Source organism: Aotus nancymaae, unplaced genomic scaffold, assembly GCF_030222135.1.
Source record: "Aotus nancymaae isolate 86718 unplaced genomic scaffold, 86718_ANA_hifiasm-v0.15.2.pri h1tg000057l, whole genome shotgun sequence".
In the NCBI taxonomy this organism is placed as follows: Eukaryota; Metazoa; Chordata; class Mammalia; order Primates; family Aotidae; genus Aotus; species Aotus nancymaae.
In genome coordinates this window covers 10,781,501-10,806,480 of record NW_026988471.1, presented here as the reverse complement: position 1 = coordinate 10,806,480, position 24,980 = coordinate 10,781,501, and the positions used below count along the sequence as shown (strand labels likewise).

General features: G+C 47.4%; 1 protein-coding gene across 1 annotated transcript in view; it reads right to left on the bottom strand.

Moving 5' to 3' along the window:
- Positions 1-11,316: 11,316 nt before the first annotated feature.
- GREB1 (growth regulating estrogen receptor binding 1) overlaps positions 11,317-24,980 on the bottom strand; it is a 163,039-nt gene continuing 149,375 nt past the window's right edge. The window contains exons 26-33 of the mRNA XM_064363866.1: positions 23,657-23,818; positions 21,632-21,836; positions 20,388-20,562; positions 19,423-19,641; positions 18,073-18,208; positions 15,662-15,862; positions 14,789-14,927; positions 11,317-13,288 (exon numbers count right to left, since the gene is read on the bottom strand). Of these exons, the coding sequence (XP_064219936.1) occupies positions 13,125-13,288; positions 14,789-14,927; positions 15,662-15,862; positions 18,073-18,208; positions 19,423-19,641; positions 20,388-20,562; positions 21,632-21,836; positions 23,657-23,818 (1,401 nt within the window). The 3' untranslated portion in view covers positions 11,317-13,124. The remainder of the gene's footprint in view (positions 13,289-14,788; positions 14,928-15,661; positions 15,863-18,072; positions 18,209-19,422; positions 19,642-20,387; positions 20,563-21,631; positions 21,837-23,656; positions 23,819-24,980) is intronic.

Sequence of the window (24,980 nt, the reverse complement as noted above, 5' to 3'; positions counted from 1 at the left end):
AAAAACAGTAATTCAAGTCAGCAAAAATGGATCTGAATTTGAAGCAATTTTTAATCTTCATTTATCTCTCTTGTGGTGTGTGTGTGTGTCTACAGAAATGGTAATGTGCTTGATATGGGATATTCTCTGAAGCCCCTGCTAAGGGTGTTACATAATACGTGGCATACATCCCATGTCACTTTTCTAAAATATGGAAAACCCAAATTGAAAAATACATCTGGCGCCAAGGGTTTCAGATAAGGGATTGCGGATCTGTAGCACATAATACTAAGCTCATAATAATTAAATAAGATAAAGAATGTTAAGCTCCTACCACAGTGCCTGGCATACAGTAAATGCTCAATAAATGCTAGTTGTCCTCATTGTCATCATCATCATCCTAGGCCCCAAACCGGGTAAAACCTGGTAGTGTTCCTTAGAGAAGATTATATGAATGCGGCACACTTCTTCTGCTACATGTTAGCAAAGTACAGTAAGACACAAGAGAAAATGTAAAGAAGAGATTGAGAAACATAGATGAGCCACTTTATAGATTATCCAAAATTTTCATGCAAATCATTAGGCAAAACACCAGGACCCCAAAGGCCAAGAGACACAAAAGGAAACATGTTCAGCCTCAATAGTTCCTGGAGAAATGTCAACCCAATCAAAAATACGCCACATTTTATGGGTAATATGTTAACAAAAAAAGTCAATGACCAGAACAAATACTGCTGCCAGTAACTGGGTGACATGAGTGTGCTCTTGTCTTAGACGGAAAGGAAATTGAATAACCTTCTTGGAAAGCAAATTGGCAATATATTTTGAAAGCCATAAAATGCTCAGAAACATAGACCCTGAAGTTCAATTTCTGGATATTTACTTTGAGATAATTTGCTAAAGAAGAAAAGGACTCTCTGTGTGCACACAGAGTCATTGCAACACTCTTCATTCGGGCGTTTGCAAGCACTGGTCCAACAACATAAATCTCTTATGCTGCCTAATCTTCACAGCAGCCCCCATGGTAAAAACTGTTCTTACCATCACCATTTCACCTCTGGGGCAATGGAAGCAAAGCCAAGCTGAGCAAGGTTCTTCTGCTACTTGGTAACTTGAAGAGTGGAGCTGAAGCTTGGGAATTGGGAGCTGGTGCTCAGCATCTTTATCATGCTGCTGCCCAGGACATGGATGGCAAAAGATGCCAACAGGCCCGGGGCCGTGGCTCATGCCTGAAGTCTCAGCACTTTGGGAGGATGAAGCAGGCAGATCACTTGAGGCCAGGAGTTTGAGACCAGCCTGGGCAGCATGGCAAGATCCTGCCTCTATAAAAAATACAAAAAATTAGCCAGGCGTGGTGATGCACACCTGTAGTCCCAGCTACTCAGTAGGCTGAGGTGGGAGAATCTCCTGAGCCTGGGAAGTTGAGACTGCAGCGAGCTGTGATTTCAGCACTGCACTCCAGCCTGGGTGACAGAGCGAGATCCTACCTCAAAAAAAAAATAGAAGACAAGAGATTCAAGGACCAACATTATGAAACTGAGCAAATCACAATGCCCTTGGTCAACCAAATCCTATTTATTAGGCCACCCTGAACAAATATAAATTATACGGCTTATTTAGCAACATAAGCATATTCTGATTATATGACTAAGAAAGACAAGACAAATTGTGTATTATGTACAAATCACACAGATAAAAGGTCAGAATGAAGCACTTAAAAATAAAAGTAGGGGCTTTGCTAAAGAGGTATGAGTGACCCCAGAACGGTGCTGGTGTCTGTCCTCCTCATCCCACCATGCCGGCACAATAATTTGGGGCACACAGCAGCTGCAGAAATGTATAGAGAAAAAAAGAACTGCAAAGCCAGTTTTCTTGCATGTGTTGACATAATATTGTTTGCATAATCTTGAGGTAACACATTGCAGATAGGAATTTAGTTCCCCTCAATGTTGCCCCGGGTGGTGGCACTAAGCCTTGATTAAAGAGCCAGCAGCCTGGGGTCAGCCCGGCCAGGGGATGAATCCAGCCTCTGTTGCTTATTAGCTGGGTACTTAAGCAAATCCCTTCACTTCCTTGGGCCTTGTTTCCACTTCTGTAAATAGACAGCATCACAACTACCTGCTGGGTTTTAAGAATCAAATGCCATCCTGAAGAAAATCCTTAGGGTATTACCTAACAACCAAAACAACTCAATAAATAGTAGCTGTCAAAATTATGGAAATGGGGAAGGTATTAGTGATTGCCAAGTGTCTATGATGTGGGGAGGGGGCCCTGGAGGGAGGCGGGTGTTGCTTTCAACATGTGATATGACGGATTTTTAGAGTGATGGAATCATACTGTATCTTAAACCTATCAATGTCAAATGCGAGTAAGGTGCACAGAATCTTGTATTCTTCCTTAAAACTGCATGGGAATCTATAATTAACTCAAAATTGTAAAAAGGGAGAAAGAAGAGGATCACTCATCGTCCCACCATGCTGATAACCACTATTAAATTTTTGGTTTACATATTCTGGGGCAAAAACACACACACACAAAAACAGTAGCTGTCATGAGTATAAAGGGACTCTCTGGGCTCCTGAATGCAGATTATGATTATAATTCTATATTCAAAATTTGTTAATTGTGTATTTCTTTGTGTGGTTGGTTTGGCTGCATGCCTGCTTGTTGCTTGCCTTGCCTTGCCTTGGTAAGATCAAGAGAGAGACCCCAAAAGTGCTGATTTTATCAGGCTTCTGTCTTTGAGCCATGACTTCATCAGTATCAGAATCCTAGGAGGCTTTCGCTAAACTTTGAAAGGTGAAGAACGCACTGCGCACCTGCGTTAGTTTCTTACAGCTGCCATAACAAAGTCACACGAACTGCGCGTCTTTAAACAACAGAAATGTATTCTCTCACAATCCCGGAGCCTTCTGAAATCCAGGTGGTGGCGGGCACACTCACTGTAAGACTCTAGGGGAGGAAACTTCCTTGCTTCTTCCAGCTTCCCATGGTTCTCAGCAAGCCTTGGCATTCCTTGGCTTATAAATTTATGGCTCTAATCTCTGTCTCTCTTGTCACATGATAGTGAGCCTCCATGTCTCTCTCTCCCGGTCTTAGAAGGACACTAGTCATACTGGATTATGACCATGTGGGACCTCTTCACTCCACTATGACTTCATCTTAGCTAGTTGCATCAGTAATTATAACAGTAATGACCCTATTTCCAAATAAAGTCCCATTCTGAGGTACTTGGGCTTAAGACTTCTACATATCCGTTTTCAGGACACGATTCAACCTGTAACACCACCCAAACTCCCCTCCTCAGCAGGCTGGACTCCCACCCCTGGGAAAGACCCTTTGATAGAGCAAGAACTAGAGTTAGAGTAGCCCATGGTCTCAAGTGAGAAAAACGAGTCCTTGCCAAAGTTTTAGAAAGAAAAGAGGAGGAAAACTGGGACAGTATATTTGGCAAACGACAAATGCAGTCATAGAAGAAGTCTTGTTTCTTCTCTAGACGTGAAGGCCTTTAACAATCTGCACTGGCCTTTCCAACTGTTTTGTTCATTAAAATGCTAATTCCCTCTGGGCTGGGAAATCTGCCCAAGCAAGGAGACTGAAAAAGAAATGAAAGTTGTCAACACTGGATGCACCCTTAGTTCCCAGTCTTCCCTTCAACAAAAGCTGTCTGCAGAATCTTAAGCCAGACCTAGGAGGTTTCACGCCATTTCTTAAATTAAAAGTGATTTCTAAACCTTAATACTGGGCTGTCGCAGACTCTGGATGGCACATCATGTGGTTTATTTCATGAATGCCCACAGTCAGGAGTACCTCCAGGCAACCCAAGAACTGGGTTTCCCAGTGAGAGGATATTGGAGCTGGACTTTGATTGTACACAGAGCCAAGAGTGCCTTCTAATATATGGCATTCAGTGGCAGTAAATTGCTCAGGACAGGAAGCAGCTGTGATGTTAGTAGAAATATTATTACACATGCAGGCATGAATCTAGGTTTGTTCTATCACTTAATAGCTGTGTCACCTTAGATGAGTCACTTTACCTCTTGGAGCCCCAGTGTCTTCTTCCATAAGATGGTCCCAATAACATCCACCCCAGAGTATTACGTTGATTAAACAAAATAATGAATATGTAGTCATCTAGTAAAATGCCTGGCACAGAGTGGGTGCTCACAAATGCTTGCTACTCACTATGCTCATTTTGTAGTGAACACACTCTCTGGGGAGCTGGGTGACTTGGCCAAGGAACAGAAGCATGAACCCAAGTCTCCTGATTTGAAATGCCAAGTGCTCTCCACTGCGACGTCCAGTCATGGGAACGCCAGCTCCTACATAATAAACGTTGCTTCTTGCAGCGTGATTTCTCCTCTGTTATTGTAGCAGCTCTTAATTTGCTGAAAGCATCCAGGTGATTTTTTTCTTTGGGAACTATCTCTGACCTTGACTACTAGGCAAATCAGAAAAGCATCTCTGAGCCCAGATGGCAAGGAACAGAGAAAACAGGTCTAAAGCCAGGCCTCGCAGGCACTATATTAGTGGTGCATAGTCACATATTCATGAAGACACATTAAACACTGACCTACAGCCCCAGCCCACTGTGAACCCTTGGAGTTAGGTTGGGTTTTGCTGATCGGTTTGGGTCACTACTTGAGTTTTGAGGGCTTTCTATTTGGTTGAACTTGAGACTATAAAGCAGAGTCCTGGGGTAAGTGAGGGTCTCAACTCTGAATATTCTTGAAAAGATTCTTGCAGGTCTTGGAGTGCCCCCTAAATGAAGAAATAGGAGGTTTCACAGTTGACTGTGTGTGGACTGTTAGCGGCACGTGAATGGGGTTTCCTGTTCAAAATGACATCTGGCTAAAAGTCCCTGGCACAGCCTTTCCATTAGAACAACCGTAAACATACAATGGAGAATGAGCCCATGACATTACGAAAAGCAAGGAATGGAAGTGAAAAATCCCATAACTTCTAGTAACTATCAAACTGCTGGAATTTTCAACCAGTGGTTAAAAAAAATGCTCTATTCCTCAAAACAGCAAACCTCTAGGCTCAAAACAAGTTGGAATTTGCTTAGCGTCCCACTGTCAGAAGTGTAGATGAAGGCTTTTAAGTGGTTGGAAACCTGCACCCTCGTTTTATACCTCCCCATCAGTTCCCTCTTCTACATCAGTTTAGAAAGAACCTGGTAATACTGACATCAATCCACCAGCTGACGTACATAACACTGACAGGATCCAAATGTCCGGATTTGGATCCTGTCTAGAGATAGGCTCAGGGGCGCTGCATCCTAACCAGCCCTGATCCCTGGCGCAGAGAAGGAAAATCCACCAACTCCAAAACAGTTAGGAAGCAAGGCCAAGGGCACACCTTCCCAACTGAAAAAATGGAATTTGGCTGGATTTGTCTTCATTCCATGAAGAAAGGTAAAGACACATACACACACAGAGAGGACCAATTAAGGGTGAGGAATTCTGCAGGGTAAGCTGTGCAATAGGTCAGGAGCGCACCTGGCAATGGATGTACTATCCCAGACAATGATTTCTTCCCTTCATGGCTTGCAAGAAAGTGTGGCTCCTTGGCATCGCATGCAAAAGGCCATGAGGGAGAGGACAAGTTGTGACAAAAGGGAGCATGGCAATGCTCTGCAGGCAGTAGAGAGGGGATGACAGCGTAGGAATTCAATCTGTGGTTCGGTGACACACTTGAGAAGCCCTTCTGGAAGAGAGTGGAAAAGCATGAGGAGATGAAGAAGGGACAAGCCCTGATGGCAGACAGGAGACACAGAGCGGCAGATCACTAGAGCTGACGGGAAGGGGTGGGAGTTCCAGGGGAAAAAAATGCCACCAAACAGGAGGGATTTACTGAAAAGTGTTAACCAGAGGAGTGACGCAATCAATCACTGAAACAGAGAAGGGACATATCAAACCTCTGTGTGTGTGACATTTGGGTAGTGGGGAATTTCCTGTTTAAGAAAAAGTATACAATTTACACATAAGTCCTCTTTGCTTACAAAGAAGTAAACCATCTGGAAGGGCAGAGAGGAAAAAGTGGAAGCCTCCTCAACACGCCCCACTCCCTGTCCCTTCCCCAGCATGGCCATTGTCAAGTTTGGTGTTTATTATTCCAGTTGTATGCAAAAATGCAAGTATAAGTTTTGCCTATGTATTTTTAAATGTAAACTAAACTTCCTGTTTCTTTCGCTGATCAACGTCTCCATGTCAGTATACATAAACCTGCCTTGTTATTTCTCACTTTTGTGCCTAGAACACTCTTCTAGAAAATCAAGTCTGCCCAGGAGGAGCTAGCACGATTTAGAAAGTGTGTGCCCACATCACCACTGGACTATAGAAGAGTAAGGACAGAAGCAGGGAAGAGGGGTTAGAGAGATGAGATTTCTCAAAGAACAAAACATAGGACTATGATTTGATCCAGCCATCCTATTACTGAGTATCTACCCAAAAGGAAAGAAATCATAATATCCAAAAGATAGCTGCACTCCTATGTTTACTGCAGCGCTATTCATCATAGCAAAGTTATGGCATCAACCTAAATGTCCATCAACAGAGGACTAAAGAAACTATGGTATGCATATACCATGGAATACTACTTACCCATGAAGAAGAACGAAATTGTGTCTTTTGCAGCAACACGGATGGACTGGAGGCCAGTATCCTGAGAAATAACTCAGAAACAGAAAGTCAAATAGCACATGTTCTTCCTTCTAAGTGGGAACTAAACAGTGGGCACAGGTGGGCATACAGAATGGGCTACAAGATGTGGGAAGGGGGGTAGGACTGAAAGATTACCTGTTGGATACAATGTTCACTCTTCAGGTGATGGGTTCACTACAAGCCCAGACTTCACCACTATACAAGGTATGCATATGAGAAACCTGCATTGTACCTCCTAAATCCTCAAAAATAAAATTTTAAAAATAAATTTAAAAATTTTTTAAAGTTTTTGGGAAGACCTAGAAAAATGAGAAGACAGAGATATTAAACTTAAAAAAAGAAATAAAGATAGCAAAGGGATTCTTAAAATTTTAACACGAATATGTAATGTTTAAATTTATGCCAGAAAACTTGAAGGTTTTTATTAAATATTTTCCCAGAATGTACATTTTAGAATGTTGGATAAAATCTAAATATACAAATAACTGTGAAATAAACTGTACAACACGCTCCATGTTTATTGCAGCACTATTCACAAGAGCCAAGATTTGGAAGCAACCTAAGTGTCTGTGAACAGACGAATGGAAAAAGAAAATAGGCTACATATACACAATATAGTACTCTTCAGCCATGAAAAAAGAATGAGGTCCTGTCATCTGCAGCAACATAGCTGGAGCTGGAGGTCATTATGTTACGTGAAATAAGCCAGGCACAGGACAAACTGAATGTTCTCACTTATTTGTGGGAGCGAAGAAAATTAAAACAATTGAACTCATAGAGCTAGAGAGTAGAATGATGGTTAGCAAAGGCTGGGAACAGTAGTTGGGGGAAGGGGCAGTAGGGATGTGTAATGGGTACAAAAATTAGAGAATAAGATCCAGCATTTAAACTGACACAAGAACACAAAATCAAACACCACATGTTCTCACTCATAGGCGGGTGTTGAACAAGGAGAACACATGGACACAGGGAGGGGAGCACTATACACGGGGGTCTGTTGGGGGGAGGGGGGATAGTGGGGGGGGTGGGGAGTTGGGGAGGGATAGCATGGGGAGAAATGCCAGATATAGGTGAAGGGGAGGGAGGCAGCAAATCATACTGCCACGTATGCACCTATGCAACAACCTTGCATGTTTTTCACATGTACCCCAAAACCTAAAATGCAATTAAAAAAAAAAAAAAAAAGATCCAGCATTTGATAGCACAAGATGACTACAGTCAATAATTAATTGAGCATTTAAAAATAAGTGTATACTTGTTTATAACATATAGAAACAGTAAATGCTTGAGGTGATGGATACCCCATTACCCTGATGTGATTATTATACATTTTGTGCCTATATCAAAAGATCTCATGTACTCCATAAATATATATACCTATGTGCCCACAAAAGTTAAAAATAAGTAAATTATACAAGTAGTTAAAAAAATTATTCCTTAAAGGAAAAAATAGAAACTAGAGCCATAATTGTTTTGAATGTATTTATTATTTTTAAAGTTTTATTATTTTTTATTGTGCTTTAGGTTCTGGGGTACATGTGCAGATCATGCGGGGTTGTTGCATAGGTACATGCATGGCAAGGTGCTTTGCTGCCTTCATCCCCCGTCACCTATATCTGGCATTTCTCCCCATGTTATCCCTCCCCAACCTCCCCACCCCCTGCTGTCCCTCCACTAGCCCCTCTTTATTATTCTTCACTGGTTTGGGATTAGTGACATTTCTGGCCCTGCAGAAGTACAGATGTCTATACTTTCCAATGCTCTGGAAGTTTTATTTTATGGTGGTGAACTATTCCGAAAATTTTACTATTATTGACATTTAGCATATTCACAATGTTGTGTAACAATCACTACTTAGTTAGTAGCGATAACTAGATAGTTCCAGAACATTTTCTGATTTTCTGAAATTATCTGTGTAACACAGAAGTCTCTCTCCTTTGAAGGTAACTTTATGTCAAACACGTTACCATGCCCATCAAATACCATTTCTATTGGTGTCCTTCCTCTGTTTCTGAGAGAGATGGCGTGGTCTCCATTTATGACTACAGAATTTACGCATTTTTCTTATATATATATTTTTTATGGAGATGGGGTCTTGCCATGCTGCCCAGACTGGTCTCTAACCCCTGAGCTCAGGCAGTCTTCCCACCTCGGCCTCCCAAAGTGCTGGGATTACAGGCATTGCGCCACCATGCCTGGCCCTCTTCTCATATTTCTAGCAGCTCCCACTTTATATATTTCATAGCATGTGCACATGTCTACAGCGGTTTGTGATCAAAATATTAAATTCTATTCTGATTAGCTTTCTTAACCCAATCTGAGCACCTCAATCTATTATTAGGTAAACTTAATCCACTTATATTTGACTGTTGATATGTTTGAGTGTTTCCCCCCTCCAAATCTCATGTTGAAATGTGATCCCCAGTGTTGGAGGTGGGGCCTGGTGGGAGGTGTTTATGTCATAAGGCAGATTCCATGGTGCTTGGATTGCTTGGTGCTGTGCTCAGGATGAGTGAGTTCTCCCTCTGAGTTCACGTGAGATCCGGTTGTTTAAAAGCGCAGCACCTCCCCACCTCTCTCTTGCTCCTGCTCTCACATGATGTGTCTGCTCCCCTTCACCTTCCACCATAATTGGAAGCCTCCTGAAGCCTTCCCAGGAGCAGATGCCAGCACCATGCTTCCTATACAGCCTGCAGAACTGTGAGCAAATTAAACCTCTTATGAATTACCCAGTCTCAGGTGCTCCTTTATGGTAACACGCAAATGGACACACACAACTGCCATCAATTTTGTTCCTTATTTACCAAGATTTCCTGTTGCTCTCCCCATCCCCAACTGTTCTTCTCTTACGTTGGACTTCATTGATTTGGTCACTGCTGTCTTCTCTTTAATGTTTTAGATGTTGGACATCTTTCCTTTTCTCCCAGTGGTCACCCTAAATGTTTCACATGCATATTTAAGTGTTCCTTTTCTAGTGGCATATTAGTCTTAATTACCCAGCAAATCAAGAATTTCAGTCCATTTCCCTATTTTCTCAGTTTCTCCATCACCAATCACTCCCACCCCTGCTCCCATGTTGAGATCATTGAGGGTATGAGAGATACACTCATTCACTGAGTGGGCATTTAATGAGCACATACCACGAGCTGGGCAAATTCAAAGCTCTGGGCGTGCACCACTGAATGTGTCTAACAGAATTCCTACCTTCATGGGAGGAGACAAAAATAACAAAAATGTATTCTATGTTAGTAGTTCCCTCATCTGGGATGGCCTCATTGGGAAGGTGACTTTGAGTAGCAAGGGAACATCAGAGTGTGGGAGGGATCCAAGGGACTAGAGGGATGAGCACTCCTGGCATGAGGGGCAGCAGGTCTGAGTGGGCACTGGCCTGGCAGGGGTCCAGGGAGCTGATGGGCAGTGAGCAAGGGGGCCACTGGCCTTGGCCATGGTCACATGCTTAGCCCAGGTCAGTGGAGTATGGGAAACGTGGTGGGGAGCGCTGCAGGGAATCAACCAGGCTCCTGGCTCCAAACCACACCCCGTTAATCATCTGAGCAAATGCCCCAGGTCCCCTTCTGCCTTCTGCAACCACTGTGAAGCTCAAAGTGTCCCCAAACCATCTTCCCTTTGTGGCAGGGGTTGCCAGGGCTTGGCACCGATCGCCATTCCTTTCTGCAGCCTCTTACAGACCTCCAGGCTGCAGCTTCCAGTTCTATTGTCTTGAGCTTGTCTATCTGGCTATTTCACTTGCCTACTGAGGTTTTTAGTTTTCATTTCCAAGATCTGTAATTGCTTTGTGTGTTTCTGGAAGCATTGGCATCTTACTTCTTTCTGATTTTAATTACACTTGCTTCATAGGATTGTTTGCTTTACTGACTCTGCACAGAGGTTACCACCTTTTCTTCGCGATATTGTTTCCTACATTTTTTCTGAGTCTTAGTTGTGTGTGTATTTCTGTGCTAAGGAGCTCCTATTTGCTTGTTTCTTCTGTTTACCATAAACAGCCTCAAACGTTTATGAGAATTAGGGCATGCCAAGGAGAGAGGAGTGTCAATGGCTGGTCTTCACAAAGGGCTGGCTCCCCCATGTCCTCCTCCTACTTAGGTTCCATACTTTCCTTGGCCATGGTCAGATGCTTAGCCCAGGTCAGTGGAGTATGGGCAGCGTGGTGGGGAGCGCTGCAGGGAATCAACCGCACTCACTGCTGCAAACCACTTCCCCTGTTAATCATCTGGACAGATGCCCCAGGTCCCCTTCCGCCCTTTGCAGCCACCATGAAGCTCAGAGTGTCCCCAAACCATCTTCCCTTGGTGGTAGGCCACTCTGCACATTCTGAGCTGGTTTCCTCCATATGTGTTCTCCTGTATGTCCAATGCAGTCTACATTTTTAATCATCAGGAATTCTGCAACATGTTAATATACTCCGCTTTTATGGCTTTATCCTTATTTCTTTTCCAAAACTATCCATTTGAAGCCGGTAGTCCCCAGAGGTGACCAGCCGCGCTACCTGCTCTCAAAACAATGGTAAGAATACCCACCAACAAAACAATATGTGCATTATAAGTTTTATTTATAAGACTGGAACAGACAAGAATATTAGTCTGAGGTTTTTTCCAATTTAAATTAATAAAACGGGAGAATGACACAGAAGCTGCTATTTACAAAAAACAAGTATGACTAAAGAAGGTCAGTTTTTATTCCGAAATAGGAATAATGACATATACAAAGTGATCATTTTATAAACATTGATCTAAATGTTTAATACTCGTGGACTTTTTTTTCTTAGGGAAAAAAAGATTGACATTAACTCTTTGGCATCATCTTTTAAAATCATTTCTTCTTGGATTGTTATCCATCAGAGTGCTTATATGTGTCTAGGATAGATGTCTTAAGAATGCATTCTGAGGCCAGGAGCAGTGGCTTATGCCTGTAATCACAGCACTTTGGGAGGCCGAGGTGGGCGGATCATTTGAGGCTAGGAGTTCAAGACCAGCCAGGCCAACATGACGAAACCCCATCTCTACTAAAAACAAAATTTAAAAAATTAGCCGGGCGTGGTGACAGACACCTGTAATCCCAGTTCCTCGGGAGACTGAAGTTGGAGAATCACTTGAACCCAGAAGGCAGAGGTTGCAGTGAGCTGGGATTGCACTCCAGCCTGGGCAGCAAGAGCAAAACTCCATCTCAAAAAAGAGAATACATTCTGATGGTTAAACTGAACTGTCTAAACTTTTCCTTCGTTATGTGCCACTTCAAACCGTAGAGTCCAGAAACCAGGAGTCTGAACTGTGCTTCTCGCTCTTTCCAGCTGTGAGAATTTGGACAGGCGCACTCTTTGCATCTCAACCTTCTCGTCTTTCAAAGGGGAAGAATAATTCCAATCACACAAGAAAGGATTAAACAAGATGAATAAGATGATCACTTTTCAGGCGCCTGGGCAATGGGTGGCCCTCTCCCCTGTGGCTTTAAAAACCATTCTGTCAGGCTGCGAAGGGTGAGCCCTAGGAAATATCTCTCCCTGCCTTCTTCTCTCTTCTGTTCCCACCTCCTCTCTAGTCAAAAGAGATTCTTCCCGGAGGAACCAAACATCAGTAAGAGAAAACGAGCTACTTCAGGAACTGAAAGCTAAACTCTAGTAAATTACAGTCGTACGTCTAGTTCTCATCAACTATTTTATCTATCACTTTGGTTGTTTTCATTCTTTGTTTCAAGTAAGCGACGTAGTCCTCTTCCCTTTGTAAGGCAATTTTAGGTCAACCTCTGTCAGCCTCATTTCCTCCCTTCAAAAAAAAAAAAACCCTTTTAGTTTTTAAAAAAAAGGTTCTTTACATTTTTGCCCTTTCTAAGAGGTAGGGTATTTACCCTATATTATTTTAATAGGATCATATTTGCTCTGAAGTAAATCCATTTGTTACCTTATTAAATGTGATGCCTTTGGGCTAGCTTCTGAAATGGCAAACTTATAGGCAATTAAATAATTCGTATTAATACGATCTACTTATTTTTTCTTGTCTCCAGCCTTTACAGTTAAAATGTTCCTTTGGAATACTGCTGTGTAGGAGGTTACAGGGAAACCTACATGGCTGAAATCCCATCTACTGAAATACTGGCACTGCTACAAAATAACCCAAGATTCCTTAAACTAAGAGAAAAATCAGGTTCTTCCGTGGAAGCAAACGAATGGCAGGACAGGGAGCAAGTCTTTGTTCTTCGTGAAATGGACTTCAGAACAGCCCAGGGCAAGGGGCTGGCCCAGACCTGGGGAGTCTCAGCTTTTCATCCCCACCCACTGCAGAGTCCTCCTCCTGGCTCCCAGGACCACAGCCTCAGGGGCCCATGTGCACTTTGAGGGGCTGCACCGTGGACAGTCCCTGGGGTCCGTTCCAGTCAAACACTCCACAGATCCAGGCCTCCGTTTAGCCTCAACAGCTTGAGGGCTCTGAGCACTCATCTCTTCCAGAAAACTCGCTGCTGTCTTCCTCAGATGTGTCGTCCGGTCAGAAAAAAGAGCGGCCGGTCTTCCCTGGCATTGGCCGTCTGGAACTCGTCGCGCAGCCGGAACTGCCACTCGTCCTCAAGCTCCAGGCGGACGACCGTCTGGCGCAGGGAGCTCCGGTCCTGACAGATGACACACAAGGTCGCACCTGCATGGACAACGCCAGAGGTGTGGGAAGGGAAAAGGTGAGTTGATCCAGATGAAAGCGGCTGCCGGGATTCTACTTGCAATGACAAGCCAGGGCGCTGCTGGGAAGGGCAGAGGCGGCGGCGGGTCAGCCTCTTGCTCTTTCAGGATGATGTACAATCTTAGCAAGACAGGAGTGTGGCTGGGAATGTGGCAGGTTTGCGGGGGAGAAACGCGGTGGCAGAAGGAAAGCTGGGCAGGGACTGAGCCGAGGTGCGGGTGGAAGGAGAGAGGCGGGTTGGGTCACAAACCAAGCATCCTCAGCCCCAGTCGGTAGCCCACGTACCCCACCCTACCTACCGCACTCCGCAGCTTCATCCCCCTCTTCTGCCACCCATGCAGGCCCAAGGTACCCCTCTAACCCCGTCCCCCTGCCCCACCCCATCCCACATGCCAGCTGCAGGAATTCTCCTTCCTCTCTACTCCCAGCACACAGGGACACCTCAGCCGGGTCTCCCTCACACTTTCCCTCTCTGCTCCCTCCCCAGCTTTAGATGAAAAGTTTCCCCCAGGCAGAGACTGCTGTAGAAACCTCTCAATCTTTCCCAAGGCATTAGATGCTGCTGGTGCTCATTCAGTGCCTGCTAGAGTGGAAGGTCAGAGCCAAGGACCACCAAGGAAAGGGAAGGTCAGCTAGGGATCTGAGCAGGACTGGAAATGCAGACTGGAAATTGTGTTTTCAAGTCAGGCAGAACAAGTGCTTGTCATTCTCGACCAGCTGGCGCAGAAAGGAGGAAGACTGGAGCAAAAGTCAAGGTGTTGCCGGACCTCCCAGGACGAGGAGGAAGCCTCCTCCACCAGGAGGAAGAGCGTCAGCAACGACTGAGACGCTGGTGTGAAGGATTCGGGTTGGAAAAGAACACAAATGGCTGGGCGCGGTGGCTCACGCCTGCATTCCCAACACTTTGGGAGGCTGAGGCGGGTGGATCACCTGAGGTTGGGAGTTTGAGACCAGCCTGGCCAACATGGTGAAACCCAGTCTCTACTAAAACTAAAAAAATTAGCTGGGCATGGTGGCAGGCATCTGTAATCCCAGCTACTCAGGAGGCTAAGGCATGAGAATCACTTGAACCCCGGAGGCAAAGGATGCAGTGAGCCAAGATGGCGCCACTGCACTCCAGCCTGGGCGACAAGAGTGAAACTCCAAAAAGAAAGAAGAAAAGAGAAAAGAAAAGAAAGAAAAGAAAAGAGAAAAGAGAAAGGAAAGGAAAGGGAATAGGAAAACACAAATATTAAAAAATGTCTGTAATTCATCTAAAGAAAGGGGGACTTGTCTCTACCCAAACACGTACAGGGAAAGAGAGCTTCTGGGGATCCAATCCCAGCTCTCTTGAACTTCCCTGGGTGGTTGAGGCAGTCACTTCCCTCTCTGATCCTCAGTTTACCCAGGGCAAATAAGGACTAGGACCAGAGTCCCCTCCTCAGGGTACCTGGTGATGACAGCCATTGAGTACGAAGTTACCTTTCAGAAAATGAAACTTTTTCAAAAAGCTAGCTCCCACGAAAGAGTCACAGAGGTACAGCAGCAGTCCGCTGAACAGCAAGTCGGAGCAGCTGATGTTTAAAGAGTGGGGCCTGGAGCTCACATAGCAAACAGAAATCTGAAAAAGAAATCCAAGAGAAAGCAGCGTTTTCTATGAAATGCTCAGTAACGTTATACCACAGTTTGCTTCTAGTAAATACAAACTGCTTGGTTCAGCTCAAAATTTTGGGGGACCAGAGACAATATTTTCATGTCATTTCCAAATCTATATCTGAAAAATCAATTATAGAAGTTTTATCCAGATTTATCTAGTCATGAGTTCATCTGAGAATCAGAATATTTGGGCCAGGCCTGGTGGCTCACACCTGTAATCCCAGTACTTTGAGAGGCCGAGGTGGGCGGATCACCTGAGGTCAGGAGGTTGAGACCAGCTTGGCCAACATGGTGAAACCCCATCTCTACTAAAAATACAAAAATTAGCCAGGTATAGTGACACGCGACTGTAATCCCAGTTACTCGGGAGGCTGAGGCAGAGAAACGCTTGAACCTGGGAGGTGGAGGCTGCAGTGAGCCAAGATCATGCCACTGCACTCCAGCCTGGGCGACAAGAGCAAAACTCCATCTCAAAAATAATAATAAATGTTTGGGCCTCAGAATTTGGTTGGCTTCCTATCTTCTTGTGTTTGGGCAAAGCATCTCAGCTCTCTCAGCTGAATGGCAAAAGCTATAAAGTGAGGTCAACTCTGAGACAAAGGAGTTGAGGACTTAGGATTCAGTCCCCAATTCCAGCCCATCGGTTCTAGAGATTTCTCTGACTTTTAGGGATTTGACAGCACCCCGTCTGAAAGTCACCTGAGATCCCAGGTTAAGGTAGCAGTCGACGGACAGCACGGGGTGGTCACGGTTCTTCAGGGAGAGCGGGAAGAAACGGTGGCTGTGGTGCTGCAGGAATTTCTCCAGCAGGAGCTGGGCGGGTGCCGCGAGGAATGTGTGCTTGCTGTCCGGGGCGCAGATGTACTGGGCCGGCACGACCGCCGCGGAGTTATCGGACACCTGTGCGGGAAGGAGGGTGTCAGGCCACTCCCAACCGCCCTGAGGGGAGAGGACCTTCTCTCGGCTTCTGGGCTGCATGGGGCAGCCCAGGCATGGCACCTCGTGTTGCTCAGGGGAATGAACTCAGAACACATCCTTCAGGAATAAATTTCTCTGTTGAGAAATATTAGGTTTTACTAAAGGGAAACATGAAAGAGACCTGTGAAAATGAATCAACCCGGTCAGTAAGAATTATAGACACTAATCATTCCATGCAGGAAACAAGATGTCTGGTCTAGAGAAAACAAGAGAACCCGTGGGCCTGGGGACTCAAGCCTCTGGGAGTGGCCAGCTCCCCACCAAAGATCCTGTCCACGTCCCACCCAGCCCTGGGCTCTTCCCACCCCCAGCGGCATCCTCCCACCTCTTGCTTCATCACCAAAACGTTTATATCTACGTAAAACAGACGCTCGCTGGCTTCCCTCCTGTGAGTCCCAGAGGAAAGTCTGGAACTTTTGCATGGCTGGGAAGGCCTGCCTAATCCGCCACCCCCTTCCCCTTCCTCCACACCAACCTCCTCGCTCCTACCCTCCTGCACCTTCACCTGCTGAAGGCATCCTGCCCATGCCCCTGCCCCTGCCGCTGCCCCTGTCCCTGCCCCCACCCATGCCCATGCCCCTGTCCGTGCCCCTGCCCCACCCATGCCCCTGCCCATGTCCCTGCACCTGCCCATGTCCCTGCCCCTGCCTCACCCCTGCCCCTGAGCCAGCCCCTGCCGCTGCCCCCACCCATGCCCATGCCCCTGCCCCTGCCATGCCCACCTCTTTCCCTGCCCCTGCCTATGACCTTGCCCCTGCCTCTGCCCCAGCCCTTCCCCTGCCCCTGCCTCTGCCCCTGCCCGTGCCCCAGCCTGGGCATGTGGCTCCATCTCTTCCTCTAGGTCTCTGCTTTAACATCACTTCCCCGGAGACTCCCACAGGCTCAGGTCTCCCCACCACACACACTTCACCTTTGTGGTGCTTCTCACGATGGTCCTTAACTAGCTATTTGTCTAAATCTGCCCCAGCTGCTGGGCTGTGGACTCCTGAGCATGGGGATTGGGTGCCCAGTAAATATTTAATGAATAAATGAAAACAATGCAGTGATTTCAATCACACGAAAGATTATACGATGTGACTAGCTTCCTAATGTGTGACCAACACGCAATCAAACCTAATAGAAAAATCAGACTATGTTCAAATAATAAAGATAAAATACTTAAGAGTTTAAAAATGGCACTGAGGGACGTAAAAGAAAAGGTAGTTTTAAAGGCACATCTAGCCCTTTGGTGGAGACATGGTAAAAGTGTCTGTTCTCCTCTGATTAAACAACAAACCTCACACAACTTTAAGATGTCAATGATGGTGGGGGTGGGGGCCTTTTATTTAAGGGTCTTGCTACTTTGCAAGAGAAATGAGGATAGGCCCTGCACTCCCAGAAAAGGCGCAATCCCTGCCTTTGGGGGTCAGGAGATAGACCTGGTGTCCCAATCCAGACCCAGCCCACCTCAGCATAGGTACTTCCACCAAAAGTTTACAGAAACGAGGACGGATAGAGGCTGGGAAAGGCAGCTGGTGGCATTAGGGCAGGATCAAGACAGACAGAAGTGACAGAGAAAGGGGTTCTGGCCCACGGGACTGGGGAGACCTTCAGGCAGAGACACCCCTGCTGCACTGTTTCCTGGAAGACACGGAGCTATCAAGACTGCTGTGATTTTCCATCTGAATTCCTCAGGCCCGCTCAGCTAGAACAGACATAATCATACCAGGTCTCTCCCCACGCCGAGGCTGCCCGTGGACAGACACTATGGCTATCGAGCCAGCCTGCAGAGCCATTCAAATAGCTGTGCAGCCAGGTACCATCCCAGGGCCCCAGGGAAGAGTGTGGCCTGAGACCTCACCCAGCTGGGGCGATGAGAACACACAGATAGGCGTGGTTGTAGTCTTGCAGCAAGCGGAATCTTGCAGAATACTGGTTAGTATCAGAGGTAGAAGAGAAACCCCACGGAGCCTGTCACTTCCCAGGGATCAATGCCAATTAGAAACCTTTACTGACCCTACCCAGTGAGTCAGGAAAGCCACTTCCACAGGCTTGAAAGAGACAGCCTCCCCCGATGGCTCCCACCCTCAGTTTGCACGCCAGGGCAGCCCAGGCGGTGGCTGCAGAGGCCTGCCCAGTAGCGAGGAGCTCACCTTGGACGTGATGTGGAAGGACCTGTGCCCGCCCACCGCGATCTGCTTCTTCATCACGCTGAAACGGTTGAACCGGCAGAGCAGGAGGCCGGCGCTGTGCACGCGCAGGTTGAAGTCTACGTCATCACACGTGAACCTACTCAGGGCCAGAGGAGGGGTGGTCTGAGGGGGTGCAGCTCACACCCTCTGCCACGACCCCCAGCACCTAGAGTGTGGGCCCCATCGTAGGGGGCTATGAAGGTGGAGTGGGCTTCATTCCTGCCTCCAGACCTTCCTCTGGGGGGAACAGAAGGCAAAACAAACAAGGAAACCCCCAGGACGAACAGGGACATCTCTGCACCAGGAAAGGCACTGTGTACCTAAGGCTTAAGCCGTACAAGGACTGCCTGTGATGACCAGAGGCCAGGGGCCAAGTGCACGTGAGAAACGTTACCAACACAACCTCATGCATCGGTTAAAAAGAAAGCAACAACAAAAAACCTCCCAGGGTAAAAACAGGAGCCGCTTTATTTTTTTTAGACAGTCTTACTCTGTAGCCCAGGTTAGGGTGCAGTGGTATGATCTCAGCTCACTGCAATCTCCACCTCCTGGGTCCCAGTTCAAGTGATTCTCTTGCCTCAGCCTCCTGAGTAGCTGGGATTACAGGCACGTGCCACCAAGCCCAGCTACTTTTTGTATTTTTAGTAGAGACAGGGTTTCACCATGTGGGCCAGGCTGGTATCGAACTCCTGACCTCGTGATCCACCTGCCTCAGCTTCTCAAAGTGCTGAGATTACAGACATGAGCCACTGCACCCAGCCCATGAGCCGCTTTTTAAAGCTAAGGAGAGTAGGGATCAGAGGCGGCCGGCCTGTCTGTGCCACAAAGATGAAACACAGCAGAATCCAGGTTCCCAGAGGGCCAGTCAGTCTGGCTCCAAAACGGACACCCTTCCAGGGGCTATTGCAGGCTGTGGCCCACTGCCCAGCGTAGAAAGGCACTCCATGAACACTGAGCAATTGAATCCTCTAGAGATGTGACTAGGTATGTACAGAAACCTTTGGAAATTATCATTTCCTTCAGTGCTAAAGCTCCTAAACAGCCATGTATTTGGAGAAGGAACCAAAAAGGCAAGAAAACACACAGTCCAATTTAACTCCCTAAATAAAGCATCGTGAGAATCGCTGAATGAAGCTGAATGATCTGCAAATACTCAAAATTATTCAGCACTAAAAAAACTGGGACAACTGAGAGCAGGGCCAGGCCAGTGCTCACAGCCCGGACACCTGGTGCGGCCTGAGGCTGCCGTCACTCATGGCTCTGCCCCTCCATTCAGGCCACCGCCTCCTCGCCCCGGGCACAGGAGCTCACCGGTTCTGGTTGTACTGCACGTTCTGGGTCAGGTCCACATTGAGGATAATGAAGTCGTGCACGTGGCAGCGGGCGAAGGGCTCCCGTACCTCGCTGGCCCGGGTCTTGCTGGACCACTTCCGCAGCCCCAGCAGGGCGTAGTGCGTGATGTTCGGGGATGCCTCGATGTGCTGCATGATGTGCTTCAAAGACACATTCCTTTCTGACCAAGAGAACTCCCTGCTCAAAAGAGGGAGAGTGCGTCCAGAGGCCGGCACGCGAGCAGCAGGAAGGCCCTTGGGACCAGGCGGCGTGGCACCGGCTCTCAGACTGCCAAGAACACCGGGACGAGCTGGGTGCCCCACACAGTCCCCCTGCCTGGGGGCCAGGCACCCTGCTGGGTGCTCCCCATGGGCTCTCATTTCGTCTATGTGTTGAACACAGGTGTAGACCATGATTTAGTCAATTCTAACAACAAACCCATCGCATAGGTATTAATCGCAGGCGAGGAAACCAGAACCCAAATGATTTAGCCATTTGCCTGAAGTCATACAGCAAATAAAAATAAAGCCAGGAGTCAGCAGGCAGGCTACTGAGGAGGCGTGGGGCTAGAGGCAGCAGGGAGTGCATTTCTGGGGGCAGTAACCCCCTTCTTGAGATCCCTTTCTTGATCTCAGAGTTGGTTAAATGAATGTGCTCAGTTTGGGAAAATTCCTGCATGTGTATTACACTTTCTTTTTTGTCTATATATTATACTGAATGGATAGTGTGTTTTTCTACATTATACTTCAATAACAATTTTTTAAAACTAAAAGCAAGCCAGGATTGGCACGTTTACCACGCGGTTCTGGCAACCACAACCACCCCTTCTAATATGAGAGGCCCTCCAGTCTTCCAGGGGTGGGGAGCGTTCCCCATACAAAGAGGGCACACCTGCTCGTCATCATTCACAGGGGAACAGGCAGTGGTGCTCTTGGCCACCTCACCTGCTTCTCTCCCCGGCACAGTCGACGTCCACCGCATTCCACATCACGCAGGAGTCATCAGAGATCACGATGAAAGGCCAGATGTCCTGCGGCTTGATCCCCAGCTCCTCCTGCCGGTTCCGCTCAAGCTCCAGGTTATGGTAGGACAGCTCCTTGATGAGGAAGTGGGCGGCTCCTGCAGAGGGCGAAGTGAAGAGACTTAGGGCTGTCCTGCACCCACACCCACATCGGACAGACCCCATGCACATCTGCCGTCAAGGCCGCTCCGACAAACCAGCTCCGACCTTCCTGATGTCATCACCTGTCACAAACCACGGGCCATGGACTAGCAAGAGAAAACTACAGGGAGGAAAACACTCTCTCCAGGTGAAACACACATTTGCTTTCTTATGCTTTCTTCTCTAACCATTGAAAATATCAATTTGGCTGGGCGCAGTGGCTCATGCCTGTAATCCCAGCACTTTGGGGGGCCGGAGGCAGCAGATCACCTGAGGTCAGGAGTTCAAGACCATCATGGCCAACATTGTATAAGATATAAAAAGTGCTTCTCATTTTTCTTCTTCTAAGCCCAGGAAAAGAACAACTTTCTTCTTCCTTCTCCTGCTTCCTGTAGCACAGAGTTCCCTGCTTCCCCAGCCCAGCTTCAGGCTAGCATACCTCCTATTAAACTTAATTCATTTTGGTTGTAACCGTGAGAAGCACCCATGGTCCGGCCCAGTACCCTCCATGCATCCCTGTATAAAAGAGCCACTCTGGCTGGGAGTGGTGGCTCACACCTTAATCCCAGCACTTGGGAGGATGAGGCAGGCAGATCACGAAGTCAGGCGACCAAGACCATCCTGGCTAACGTGGTGAAACCCTGTCTCTATAAAAATACAAAAATTAGCTGGGCGTGATGGCTGGTGCCTGTAATCCCAGCTACTTGGGAGGCTGAGGTGGGAGAATCACTTGAACCCGTGAGGCGGAGGTTGCAGTGAGCCGAGATCATGCCATTGCACTCCAGCCTGGGTGACAGAGTGCAACTCCATCTCAAAAAAAGAGAAAATATAAATTAAATGGATAACCAAACACTGAAGGTGGGGGTGGGAAAGACTGCATAAAAAAGTCAAACAAAATCAAAACAAATTTAAAAGTCCAAAAGTAAAAGGCTTGATGTCACATGTTTAACTTTCGTCTCTAGAATACCCTCTCAAGCGTTCATTCACAGGCGTCTGACTGAGCAGATGACGTTAAAGGACACCCACCAACTCCAGCGCTGTTGAAGACGCTGGGGAGCACCAGCATGATGTGGTTGGGCCAGTACTTCTTGTAAATTGCCATCTCGTACTCCTTGACGACCAGTACGTGCAAATGGCTGGCACCGTCCATTGCATGGTACAGATTAAAGAGCCCGTGTTCGTGACGGCCAGTGGTTGGAGTGAACGTCGGACTTTTTATATATTCATGGCTCTGCAAAATACAGGTATCATGAGGTAGACTGTTTGTAAACGTGATCGCAATTATTCCCTTGACATGTGACTTTCCAGCAACTTCCATCAAAGAATGATGACCCTTTTCATACTTACAATTTTCAGCCTTACAATTTGCTTTTAACAGTAAAAGGCAGAAAAAAATGACCTTGTGCCAATCCTGGGCATAGCCTCAAAGGACTTACACATCCCGCTCCCTCTCAGAACTTTCCCACGCACAAGCCCGGGCTAGCCTGCTGGACGATGAGACCACATGGAGCAGAGCTGAACAGCCCAGCTGAGGCCACTCTACACCAGCCAGCTCCCAGACAAGCTGCCAGCTCATTATCCACACGAGTGAGTCAGTACAACGGAGCCCAGAAAACCATCCATCTGAACCAAGCCCTAACTGCTAGCCCACAGATCCCAAAGCTAATGCTTATTTGGGAATGGTTTGTTAGGCAATGGCAACTAAATGGCATATAGCAATTCGCCAAATTCATTACCCTCTCATATTAGAATCGAATATTGTGCCCAGAGTACACATTATTCATGTACGTCTTTAATTTTCTATACACTATGAACACACAACAACCCCCAATCACTGCCCCGTAGATCTTAGCTACCCACTTGGGTTGTTATATCTTTTATGTAAATAACTGTTTTCTTCAACTCCTTCCTTAATAATAAGTTCATCTGGCAGAGCTAGGCCATCTGCTCCCTCTAAATTCCTCAAAGCACCTCCCACAGCACTGTGCATGCAGCTGGTGCTCATGGCCAGCTCCACCAGGAAGGCTGGAAGGTGAGCGGAGTGGTAGAGAAATCCCAGCTCTCCTATTTCATCCATAGAATTTCACAACAACTCCCAACCCCAGCCCATGGGGTAGGAGGTACCTTACAATGAAGGCCTCTTGGGTACATTACACATATCTTCATTGCTTAATAACAGGCTGCTGGGTCTGAAAGGCCAGGTGCAAGTCCACAGGTGCCTGGCACTCTGGAGAAGGAAAAGCGGCCTTTCCACATAGCCTGCATTGAGTGGGGCTGGCTAAAGGGCAGCCAGCTGACTCTGAGATGACCAGGTGAGCACTGTCGGTTAAACCAACAGCTCTACAAGGAGCATCTCGACAAGAATGGTCAGAGACAATGGAGTATTCCGAACAATCTCTTCGAAAGATAAAGGAAACGTGCCCTTTAGAGAGATACACTGAAATATCTACATCTAGAAATATCTCTAGATGTAGATATCGTATCTCTAGATAGATGACATGATTTGAGGTCTGGGATTTACTTCCAAACAAAACAGGAAGGGAGAAGAGGAGAGCAAGACAGACGAAACAAGGCTAGCCATGAGTTAGCAACTGCTAGAGTTGGCAATGGGCCCTAGGGATCGCTGTACTGTTCTATCTGCCTAAACCTACACCAAATGTTACCCAGAAGAGCACTCAAGAAAAGAGGGAGCGGGTGAAATCTACCCAGCTCCTGTTATCTTCCAGGCACGGAGCTAGTACCTTTCATCAGTCATTCCAAATAGTTCTCACCACAAGCTTTTGCAAGCTACTACTGTCCGGCATTACAATGAGGAAACCAAGGCTCAGAGATACTAAGTGACATGTTCAAATAACTCAACTAGTAAGTGTTGGAGCAAGGCTGAGGCTTGAACCGGGTGACTCCAGAGCCCGTGTGCGCCACCAGCCTCTCCACGTTCAGTCACTGTACCAGTGTCTGCGCTCCCTCGTCAGGCAGCTCTGTCTCCAGGCCCCAGCTTAGTCCCCATTTGAAGCCACTTGGATCTGCCCCACTGGGTCTCTGAGCCAGTACCTTGTCTGTCACGAGGGGCAGTCGCATGCTCTCCAGCTGGCCTCCAGGTTGGCTGAAGACAAAGTGGTGTTCCTTGGACTTGGGGATGATGAAGTGCAGCTGGATCTCCTCTCCTAGCATGGAGTAAGAGAAGGCAAAGGCGTGCAGGGTGGACTCATACAGCTGGGGTGCGGGGGGAAAGGACAGAGCTTGCCATCAGAGTCCGGCCTGCTTCCCAGAAGACCCCAGGCCCACCCTGCTGTGACGACATGCAGCTCACGATCACCTCTGCCCTACAGCACAAGAAACCCACAGGGTGGCTCCAGTGCCAGGTGCAGACACCCAGGGCTGGTGATGGGGCAAGCACGCCCGAGGGCACACACCCACAGCGAGAGCCTGCTCCTGTCCTCAGTCCGAATGGGGCCTCACCCAGCTGTGCCACGCAGGCACCAAGCTTTCTGGTCCCCCTGGCTTTGAGCCAGAGTCCTGTTCTGGGTCACAAACTATAGCATTCGTGCCACAGAGCTCATTTTTAATTCTAATAAATGTATTTTTTCATCATGGTTATGTGCCAGCACATATTAACACGAACTGCATACACTTGGACACTTCCAGAACACTGATCACCAGTACCATTCTGTCCTGTGTGCTGCCATGCACAATCCTACAAAGCAGTACTGTCATCATCCCCATTTTACAGATGTGGAAACTGACATTTCGAGATCTTGGGCTCACTCCTGTCCCCAAGTCTGGCTGTGACCTTAGTGTGTCCTCCAGCCTCCACTTCCCCGAGGCCCCACACGCTGCATCTGTGCACATGCTGCTCTCAGGTGTGACCTCCAGCCCAGCTTTGTCATTGGCATCTTCTTAGGCTCCCTCCTCCAGCCTGTGGCCCTCCCTACTGACATCCCCTCTTAGCATGTGCTATGTATCCCAGGGTCCGCAGGGGAGGAGGCGGACCAGCACACACTGCCTTAATCTCTGCCACAACTCTACTAGAGCCACAAAGCACTTTCTTCGGGAGCAGAGATGAGGGAGAAAGAGGTTTTGATGGGGTGGGGGAGGCGGTTAAGGAGGATACAACTGAGGCAGTTTCATTAACAAGGTCGAGGAGCCTTGGGAGGCAAAGGAAAAGAAAACAGAACAAGCAGATGCACAGCCACATGGAGACGGCACCCTGCCGGCTGGTCTCAGGCCCCCTCACCGTCCCAGGCACACTCTTCCTTCCACTGTGACCCGCAGACCTGCACACCCCTCAGAACACAGGCCAGGTGCAGCCCAGCCGGCCAGAGCACAGGCTGCCTCTCCTCCGTCTCTCGCTCTGGTGTCTGTTGATGCAGCCCAA